The following is a 12271-nucleotide window of genomic DNA, read 5'->3' as shown; positions in this document are numbered from 1 at the left end:
ACAGCAAAAAGGGGGGTTTTCATTTTAAAAATTATTCATATAGTTTGTATTTCCACAAAACACTCATTAGTAGAGTAATTGTTACTTGAGAATTTAAAAATATGGTTTTAAAGTAAATTTAAAATTTCCAAAAACTAGAATTTTAATATATTCATTATTAAATGAAGAAATAGGAGTGGAACGGATAAGCCATTGCTCCATGAATTACCCTGTATAAATATATTATAATTAATAATACCCAGTATATAATAGACGAAAAATCACATTGTCCAAGCGGTTGTGTGTATAAAGTGTTGTTATTGGTATATACGTATAGTGATCCGGCGAGAGTGGTGGGAGTAAGACTAGCGGGACTTGCACGATGCGCGTTACATGCGCGCGTAATGTAACGTTTTGCTCGAGTCTTGCGCCTACCACCGCACAATATGGATAATATAATAATAAAATACAATATATACATAAAACAATTATTATTATTATTACGATTATTACTATTATACAAAGCATATAATATTATATATAATAGGAACACGCCGTACGGTTCTCTCGTAGAACGGTCAGTGGCGTTCCGCCGCAAGTGTCCGGCAGCGGCGTAGCATGATTCGTAGCAGTATCATAGCAGTAACTACATAATAATATACTTCTTATAGCACCCGCAGCGCCAACCCGAACAATATCGTCTCCGTCACAGTATACCGTGGTTATCGTAACGTATAATAATAGACTATATTAGTATACATATTATATATATGGAATAACCGTCACGATACACAACTATGGAAGCGTCGTCGTCGTCAGCGAAGCGGTCCGCGGCTATCGTGACTTCCGCGTTGCACTGTTGGTCGTACACAGAAGCAGAGCGCCAGCATCTATTCAGGGTGTCCCGGCTATTCATCACGTCTTATTATGTGTACGTGTCGTACTACGGGCTGTTTGTATTGGACCTAAACGGCGTTGATCATCCCACGTGGGGCGATTTAGGTTCCAACTGGTGGTGGAAATGCGTCTCCGTGTGGAATCTGGTAAGAAATTGCTGCTGCGATAGTGGTGTTTACAGCTTAACTTATTATCGCAATATATATCAATACGCAAGTCGCTATTTTGACGTAGTAATATTACCTTAACTAAGGTAATTTTAACAATTACTTATACCAAATGTAGGTACCTGTCAATACATATTTGCTACATAACTTAAAACTGTGAAAAAAATGAATAATAGGTACATATATAATATCACGTTAACATCGTAAATAGGCCCTAAAAACTATAAAAAGATGTTGAAATATGCACTTAACGATTTCGTGTTTTTGTTCACAACGGTATGAGACAATTAAACGTGTGGTATGGCATAGTGTAATGCATGATTACTAAAAAAAATATGTTAATGCATTTCAAAATACGAATGCAACTTATAATGTAATCAATATAGGTTTTATTTCGTATACTATATTACAAAATAATAAAAGCTATACAAAGGAATATTAATTTTAAGATAGTGGGTATAGTAATACCATATATTATGTTATATTAAATTAATAACCATTCGGTTAATTTTTATTTACAATAAATAATTTTTTATATTTAGGTATATTAACATTAAAGATTTAAATAGTTATTTAATAGTACTTAAAAGTTATAGGTATATAAAAATAATGTAATTAATAACAAAAAAACAAATAGATAAGTATATTATTAAATACTAACATGGCTTTTATTCTTCAGTTGAAATAAAAATGATTAAATTAGAATTATTAAAATCATTTATAACTTTATAAGTAATTATATTAATAATCAACACAGACAAATTTGTACTTAACACGACATATTGTTTTAAAACATTAAATATATAATTTACTTTATTGTTCGTGAGTACCGTAAGGTTAGGTATTGTATCAGATTTCAACAAAATATTCATATTAATCCATAATTTTATATTACATAAATTCAAATTAATGAAAATTGTAACTAATTTATTACAATTGTTAAAATTTATTTTAATAGACAATAAAATGTTTTTTCATAAATACTCACTTTATAGTTTTATACATTTGGTGTATACCATGGCTTAAGATATATCTTAAATCGTGGTGTATACTAAAAATAAATCTTTTTTTTTAATTAAAAAAATATCTTTGGCATATATAATAAATACATAGTTAAATTTGTATTTATCTCTGTTATTGATGAAATGTAGAATAATTAAAAAATTTATGTCATGATCTGTATGTTGTAGTTACTGAATTAAATTAACTTAAAGTAAATGTTCGTTAACTGATGATGTCTGTAAAGGTATCTACAATTTAATTCATGTAAATATCACAATATAAATTTTTTTATCACGTCATGTTTACGATACGTACATATTATATTGTGCTTTTTTTAACAATATACTGATTATTTTTTTAGTTTATAAAAACTCTCTTTAAATAACAATATTGGTCTCTAAAGAAGTATCTTTAACTTATGCCATATTTATAAATTAATATTAGTTTATATTTTTTTACAAAAAATGCTGTATTTAACAAAATACCTATAAGAATATACAAATTCAATATCTACATTTATAATTAGAATGCATTGAATTATAATTATATTTAATTCGTATATTTATTAAGGAACTAATAACTAACTACTAACTACTAGTCATTACAAAGACTAAGTTTCATTAAAAATAATATACATATATATATATATATATATATTATTTTCTGTAATTAATTTATTGTATTTGACATCGTAACTATGTCAAAAATGAATATTTTTGCGTACATCGTATTACCGTATTGGTATGTGTATATACAGTTAGTAAATTTAGAGTCAAACGTAATAGAGTTTAAAAAAATGCAAGCTATCCGTACATAAACACAGAACGGTTATTTGCTGACTGTACGTCCGGCTTTGTAGCTTATAACCAGCTAAAGTAGGTGACCAAATAATGAAAAAAAAAAAAAAATTATAATAATCAAGCAAAATCAGCAATATTTGTTCTATACCTATAAAAGAATGGAGTTTAAAATTGTAAACTAAATAATCTGATACATAATAATTATGTTTAATTCTACTTTAATTAAAACAAATACTATATTATACTTATTATCTATACCTGCTATTATAAGATAATCTTTTTTCAGTATTATTATTAATTACCCATGATGATTAATTCTATACAATAAAATATATATTCCAGCTCCTAAATTTTTCATAACCAATCATCATAATATACTTCATCTAATTTTATCACGATATAAATAAAATAATATAAACATTATAAACTAATTTTAATGGATGAATTAAATGTAATATAACTATACTCAAAAATATTCAAAATGATAAGTTCATAGAGTTTATTTTCGTTATTAATAATAATAAGTAATAACTTTAAAAAGATAAAATTTAGGTTATTTTAAATTCCAAAGTAGAATATTTTTCAATTTCAATACCATATGAAAATGTCGTACAAGTTGTAAATTAGTTACAATTTTTATACAAATATTTAAAGACTTAAATTTAAGATGAACAGATTAGACTAACAGTGGAGTGTCCTTGTGTTACTCCACTTACTCATCTAAACCATAAATGCTTTGAAATAATGAATTAAGATTAATTCAAAACTCGTCCTAAATTCGATTTTTATATATTTTAATATTCTAAAAAAAATTGTAAAAAAATAATAAATAAATTAGTAAATTCTATATTTTTTTCAAAAATGTTATTTTTATATAAAAAGTTAATACTTATTAAGAAATTAATTATTACTTAACCTTTAAAAGAATCACCTTGTATTATACTAATAATTTAATTAATAAATTTAAAAAAAAATGAGAATATGATGTTGTATAACTTTTTAATCTATACTTAAGAACGCGTTCAATGGCACACGTTGTCGACATTGTGAACATTTTCCTAGTTGCCAGTGCTAATTTGTAGTTGACTAATAGAGTGGTTAATTTTGATTGATCATAATTTTGACTAATGATGTGATAATGTTTTGATTTAATGTAGGTGATTAGGCACTATCTCGAAATTCTAATAAGGATATAATTGGTTTTTATTTTTGTATATCTTTTATGTTGATATTCACATTTTTTCAAAATGACGACGATTACGAATTACGATATAAATTATTTTATTATAATTAGGTACCAGGTAAGGATCCGGTGGGGATAGAAGGCTTTAGCCCCATCAATTTTTTTATACAAACTACAAATGTATACAACTAAATATCAATCATCACTTAAATTTATTTTCACGTATCAAAAATTACTAAAAAGTATTTAGAGTTGTTTAAATTATTTTATTACTGGCATGACAGACACATTTATAAGTTATTATTCTAAAATTTCAATTAAAAATTACATTTTTGAAAACTCTGTTATCTAGTGATACTAATATAATATATAAACCTGCTACTTCTCTAAAAGCTATCTTAGATAAATTTAAGATCTTAAATAAAATTTCAAACATTTTCGTTTGCATGGATATAATTCCATTCTTGTGTACCTATTTATATTTAAAAACCCCATGTTATTAACATTATCTTCAGTGTAGTTCTAACAATTTACATATCTTGCCTAGGAAATATTTATGATTATAGCAATTCTTAATAAACTACTACAATGTTGTAATAAACAATTCATTTTAGTCGTTGTTTAAAAACTTAAAGTATCTTAAATTTTTAGATGTTTCCTAGGAAATGTAGTTATTTCTTAAATTATCAAGTATAAATAATAATATGTACATACAAATACAGTAATACAATAAAATATGTATAATGTATGTTACCGATTATGATATAATAAATATATTATATACCATATCGTGTGTGATGGTTGTATACTATGTATATTTTGAAATTAATATTAACTTGATACAAAATGTATTGTAATAAATATTACGAAATGTACCTACTATCTCAGTTTTAAAAATTAGCATATTATACAGTATTTTCATATCATATATGTACAATGTACATGGCTATATTAATTATATTGTACATAAACAAATATTTAATGATATAGGTGATACCTATTAGGTTTCATATATTGTATTTTTTATTTTAATTTATAATTATAAAATATAAATAAAAAAAACTAATATAATTTCTTTATTATTTATTATTAATTTTTTGATCTTTCTAACATGAATTACATTCAATTTTATATTTAATATCAATCATTCTACAATTTGTTCAAATGTGGTAAAATAAACATTTTATAAGTCATGTGCGATGACATTTATTTATTTAATACATTAGGAATACTCGATAGCGTGAGGGAAAGTACCATCCTGTAATGAAGGCACTTTAGTATGAATTTATATACTTATGGTGCTTAAATTAAATTAAGTATCAAGGGCATTGTAACCTATGATTTTTAAGAGGATTTTCGGGAAAAGATTTAAAATGGAATTATATATTTTTTTTTTTTGAGTAAATCTATTCATTTCAAATAAGTACCACTAATTTTTCATAAAAATTTTTAGTTTTCATATAATAAAATAATGATGCTTGTATTAGTATTCAATTTAATTATATACAATGTAATTTAATTTTTTTTTATAGGTGTTGCAAGTTGCTTACTTTATTTATTGCACGGTTTTCATAGATTATGCTGATTCTGGTCCTGGAAAATTGTGGATAAAACCACGGTTGCAACAAAACAAGAAAATAAGAGATTTCATATTTGTTAGCCTTGTATTTCCAGTAACAATTGTGAGTATTATTTATTTTACTGAACATTTATAACTTTGTATGGAATGTATTGAAGAATTGTTTTTAATTAAGCATTTTTCTTTATATATATATATTATATGTATGTGTTTAATTATTAAGTTATAATACGCATTATGCATACCTACCAATATAATGTTCAAAATAATTTTAACAATAAATTACTATAAAATGCAGTTGATACTATTTTTATTCATGCAGAAAACGTATTATGTCTTTTCATCTACACTGTTTTATAATGTTTCATGATAAATAATTCAATTTTTTGTTTAACTTGTACTAAAAAATAAAATATTTCATTAAAATTTTATAAAGTTATAATTTTTTCCAAGTTGCAAAATACATTTAACTTAGTTTGTGTAAATACTATTTATGTACCATGGATTTATATTTTGAAAATTTTGAAAATTATAAAAATGTATTACCTATTCTGAATTCATTTTTAACAGCTACAGTGACGTGGCGTACGCGTAACATTTTTTTCTATGAAATATTCCCACAGAAAAAATAAAAAATAATAATAATTTTGTCACTAGTACAACATAAGTATCCCAAATTAGTTGATAAAGGTACATTTTTTAAAATTTTTTTTATATTGACTGTAAATGGATTAATTTTCACAAATACAATTACCTTATTATATTATAAGTCTCATAAATGATACATTTTTATAAAGTATTATGATTTACAACTATAAATATTGAATTATTGTTGTATAACATCACTCTTTTTTTAACATAATTCAAGGTCCATGCAATTTAATCAATTTATGATTGTTAGTTATACTAATTCAAATGACATATTCTTTAAAGAAAAAATTCTACACGCACCTACCTTAAACTTTTCATAACACAAATTAACCTTCAATATTTTATTGAATGTTCCATATTTATTATTTCCGTTTTTGTTAATTAAATATTAAATAATGATGAATAATACTTTCAGTTATATGTCTAAATAAAATATTAACGAAATTTTATAGAAAGGTTATAAGTACTTTAAAATATTTTAATACGATAAAAATCTAAAAAAATTTCACTGTTTTAAAATTCTTTTTTTCACATAATAGTTGAATCTAAATGGTTATTTATGCATCGCGGTTGTATTTTTATAATAATATATAATATATAGATACAGGATATTTTTTCATGATATTCATCCAGTTTTTTATGAATTATATTTTCAGATAATGCATTTTTCAGAATTTTTAAATATATTTACTTATAAAGATCATATTCTCAAATGCTGCTTAAATTTTTTAATATTATAAGACTTAAAAATCTTCAAAATTAGAATTGTATTAAATGAGTAGGCAATTAGCTTGATCAAGCATAAATAAATAAAATATCACTATTATTTAATAACATGTAATATGACGTTCGTTATTTCATTAGCAATTTATAAATTGTACAATTATGTTATGTAGGATGTATGTGTTATGTTTTGGGCTATTTGTGCAGTAAACAAGCCGCTGCTGTTTCCAAATGAAATGAATAATTGGATACCGGATTGGTACAACCACGCCGTGCACACCAATCCGATTGTGTTAACGCTATTCGATATGGTCACCACCAAGCATCGTCTACCTAAACTGATCGAATCCACGGCCGGTTTGTTTATGCTGTCTGGCTCATACGTTACATGGTAAGTATGACCATCACCCCATCAGTAATACAAATAACCCAAACTTATTTATTTCAATATCTATTAATTGTTAGTTGTTACGTTGGCAGTATAAAATAATTAAAAAATCAATAATAATAATAATAAAAAAAAAATTATAAATAACACTGAAAAACAATCCATAATCACAACACTATAATATTCAAAAATAAACAAATTAATGCGATTAATTATTGTGAATCATGTGCGTGCACATTTTCAAGGGCAAACACAACTTATAAAATGTATACGAGATACCTATATATATATACATTTTATACAATACGCAGAAGAAGTTATACGATTTTAATTTATATTTTTTACTTTGTAATGACACTTTTGAATGACAATCCCGTTTTCAATCCATATTTTACAGACAATAACATATAATTACTCATGTACTTACTTTTTTTTCATTGCTTCACATGCTTGAGAAACATTATAGTTGACTTAAATGAAATGGTGTAATGTAATTTGATTTTGATTACATACATAGAAATAAATCGTACTTAAATAGTACGAACAAATTCACGTCATAGTCCATAAGCTACTAACTATATAAATAATTATTCGAGTACCTATTATAATTACAAATATTATTGTTAGTATTAGATATTTAGGTAATTTTCCTGTATTTTTATATAAACAATAAATATATTATAAAATAAATATTATCTAAATAGAATACCTTTTGAAACAAAAATAATCCGTTTAAAATCTTAAAACTAATTATTTTTATTTTATTTTATCAATATCACTATAAGATGTTGTAATTGGACAAAATTATTTTAAGTTTATATTAACTTTAAATTAAATATTTGGAACATAAGTCTCATCCATGGGCGTTTATTATTTAATAATAACCTTGTGATAAAGAATAATAACCTAATTATTATTTCTCATTAATATGTAATATCTAAAATATATATCACCTATTAAAATAATTGGGTCAAGAGCATTGCTACTTTTATAAAACATAGATACAAATCTTTTGAAATAGTTTAATATGGTTTGAACTTTTGAAGTTTGAACTATAAAATACCTCTAAATTGTATCCCAAATGACCCAAATAATACTATTTATATTGATTAAATAAATTAAAGCATCCTAAAAAAATAGGCATTAGATGAACACACATTTTTATTGATTTCATATTACATCATATGAATGTATTGATTTTACAATGATCTGTGTTTTATTCTTTGAACGCCTTTTTATATTAGAAAAAATACTTAAATTTTCAACTTTAATATATTTTTTGGTAGGAAAATGAATATGGTTAATACTTCGAGAGTGAGAAAAATAATTTCTCAGTATTTTACTTAAAATTGGGAAAAACAAATTATGGAAAAACTGAAATTTTTAAGTAAAACTCTTTTTTTACCAAATAGATTTTTCTTATTTTAATATAATTTAAAAACAAATAATCGTAGATACTTATAATATTTTCCAAATTTTTGTATTAATATTTTCTTTACATAAGTATTATTTTTCAAAATATTTTGAATCATTTTGAGCTATTTATAGACATATCACATTTTTATTTTTTTATGTTATGTTTTCAGAAAAACTAATTCAAAATGCCTAATTACTATAAGTCTATAATAGTAAAATAAATTACTATATAACGGAAATATAAATATAATATCATAAATTATATTTACTTAGCGTTATATAATAGTATAAGCTAATATTATGCAGGTCGTCTTCGCTCAGAATAATTTTTCGTATGTTTAATTTATCATTAAACTCAAATTCAATATATAAAATACATTTACTTACTCAATGGCAAGATAAGGTCGACATATACAGCAGAGCGGTTACCTATTTTTTACTTAATTAACTATTCTAAACCTTAGTGCATCATCTGCATGATGAAAAAAAAAATTTAAAAATTAATGTTTTTATTTTTATTATACTAATTATACTAATTAAAAATTCTTTTCAGTAGTATAATAATATAAGTAACATTGAATAATTAGTTAGATTTTCTTAAAAGTATATTTTCCATTTTAGATTTTGAGTGTATAGCAATAAATATATTAATTCTACAATGATGTATAGTGGTTCTTTTATTTTTGTTTCTATAGACACTTTTCCTGGTAGAAATATACTCTAATCATCAATTTCAATGAAGGTTTTTTGTAACAAATTGAATCTAGTTAGTGTTTTTGTGAGGTTAATATCAAAAATTCTAAGTATTGTTTAAAATAATCTAGAATAATTAAAATACTAACATATATTTTTGTTAAAATATTAATATTACTATTAAACTAAATATTTGATAACATTGATTACCAAAAAGGTAAGACCATCTTCGCTTAAAATTTGTTTCCATTGTATACAATTATTTATCATTGAATTAAAATTTAACACGTCATCATTACGTATAGTGCCTGCTCAATGACGAGGTACATTATATTGACTCATACTGTACTTGTGCAGGTTAGATAGAGTTACCCACTTTCACCCTTTTATGTTAACTGACACTATTTGATATATTTGTTTATATTTATAGTTTACTTTATAATAAATTTACAACTGGGAGATGGGTATATCTTATCATTGGAGAAGTTACAGCAAGTTTGACGGAAGTGATCATTTATTTTGCAGTAACGGCTTTTATCATGCCATTTATGTGTTTGCTAATTGGTCACAAAATGTGTTCATGGTTTTCAAGTATGTTTAAACTTTAAATGCTAGACATATTTTTTAGTCATTTTGAATGAAAAAAATGTGCTGCTTTGTTCGGATAAATAATAATCATTATTTAACATTAATTTTCAGGCTCAAAAATGGAAAAAAAACATTAAATGTCTTAAAAACAAAACTATCATAAAGCATTTATGTAATAAATAATAGTCAAACCTTTACATAGGTAGTATTACTTTTGCAACGTTTACCAAAATGAATATTCTTGGTTTTATTTATTAAAATTAAATACCTATTAACATTTTTTATATTATAAATGTTATAAATTATAACATTTTTTTTTTGTTATTCGAGTATTATTTTTAAACTTTATTTTCCAAGTTATATTTTTTTAATTTAACAAACAGAACACGACATCACACAGTTTATTTTGGCGATGAAAATATGTTTTATATTTTACAAATGGTGAGTTGATGTAAAGTGATATTATTTAATGTATTGTTTTTATTATAATAAAAAGTTTCTTAAACTGCATAGTGAATAATATGTATTATTAGTTATTTTAAAACTAAAATTGCTCAATGTATCTATTTTGAGTTTTGTTTAATAAATAAAAATAAATTATTTTAATTCATTTTCATGTAAAATATTTACATGAAAAATATACAGTAGATTTTTGAATAATATGATTACGTACCATAATAAATATTTAAAACAGATGTTTTATTTAAAACTTTAAATAAAAATAAATTAAATGTCTATATAGGTACTTATACTTACTATATAGACTATAATAATAATAAAAAAAATAGTGTAAATTATTATGTAAAATTTTTAATTATTTAAAATTACATAAATTAATTATTTTGATATTATATACAGCTGCTATATTAACTTTAATTTTTGTAAATTATGTTGTTATTTTCTAAAATATAAGTTTATGTAGTATAACGAATTCTCACGTGTATAATATGAATTATTTTTATATGTCGATATTTGTTTAAATTATTATTATTTGTAACATACATTTTATAATAAGTTACATGTATTAAAGGTAAATAAATGTTGATAATAATATAATCTATTGTTTATTTGTTCTGTATTTAATATACGTTTTTAGATTATGTGCGAAACAAGAAATATTTAATGATCTCATAATTTTTATACTTAGATATAATGTTTTTTTTATGAATTTTTTTTACTAGGAGACAAGCAGTACTTAAAATGTTTTATGTACATCTAAAGCTATAGCAGCCTAACATGTTTGAAGAACCTAAATCAAGTATGAATGGATCGTTGAAGAGGTTATTTTCTCAACAGCACTTTCTCTAAGTCCAAAGAAAAACTACAGACAATCGTCAAAAGTATTTGAAACATTTCAAGCAAATGCGGTTGTAGACATGTCAGCAATTATTGAACTAGTGCGAGCGAGTTTTTTTTACCGACTTCCGCTCAGGGCTCACAATCGTTTTTTGAATGCAATGATTTATCATTGCTTTTGAATCGTATATCACAATACACGCCAACATCCTGCAGTGCCAAGACCAAGATGTCGACCGGTCCGGCATTCAAGTTTAATATTTTAATACAAGAAACATAAACACTCAAATAGAACTATTATAGATTAGGTTAATACTAATACATTATAGTTATTATATACAGATATATGTCTCTGCGAAAAGTTTTTATTGTAAATTGATAGATCTTTGTATGTATAACATTATTATATAACATAATAATAATTTTTAATGTATCATAATTTTTAAGGAGATGTAATAAAAAAAAATTAGAGTATTTATATAATACGAATAGTATAAATGTAGGTATATATACCTAAATACGAATAATATATATTTATATATTATATAAATCATCATATCAGCATTGTTATAACGTATATTGCCGTAGTACAATTTTGTTAATTTTTCTACACCGTAAAACATAAAATTATTAAAATTACAAGTAAAATACATAAATTTATGTGGTGTCATCAAAGAAAAAGATAGTACCTACATCTCTTGGCCCTATTTCAATAAGTTTATTGAAATTATTTAAACCAGTTCTAAAAATTAAAATTGCATATTTATTTTTATTTATTTCTAAAATTAACGCTAATTAATATCATTATAGTTGTTATCAGTTCAATATTTTTTTCAATTGGAGGTATCTAGGGATAATTGCTTCGTGACCGATTTATTTTCCAAAAAGGAATTTTACGTAGACATCTTA

The 12271-nt window shown here is 23.6% G+C and overlaps 1 protein-coding gene across 1 annotated transcript; it reads left to right on the top strand.

Annotated features, from left to right (window-relative positions):
• The first annotated feature begins 535 nt into the window (after positions 1-535).
• On the top strand, positions 536-11757 carry LOC113548363 (androgen-dependent TFPI-regulating protein-like). Its single transcript, XM_026949209.1, has 6 exons — positions 536-1022; positions 5561-5710; positions 7155-7372; positions 9909-10069; positions 10178-10507; positions 11248-11757. Exons 1-5 carry the CDS (start codon positions 777-779, stop codon positions 10201-10203), a joined length of 801 nt encoding a protein of 266 aa, XP_026805010.1. The 5' UTR covers positions 536-776; the 3' UTR covers positions 10204-10507; positions 11248-11757.
• Positions 11758-12271: the final 514 nt, after the last annotated feature.

Source organism: Rhopalosiphum maidis, chromosome 4, assembly GCF_003676215.2.
Source record: "Rhopalosiphum maidis isolate BTI-1 chromosome 4, ASM367621v3, whole genome shotgun sequence".
In the NCBI taxonomy this organism is placed as follows: domain Eukaryota; kingdom Metazoa; phylum Arthropoda; class Insecta; order Hemiptera; family Aphididae; genus Rhopalosiphum; species Rhopalosiphum maidis.
This window is presented reverse-complemented; position numbering and strand designations above follow the sequence as displayed.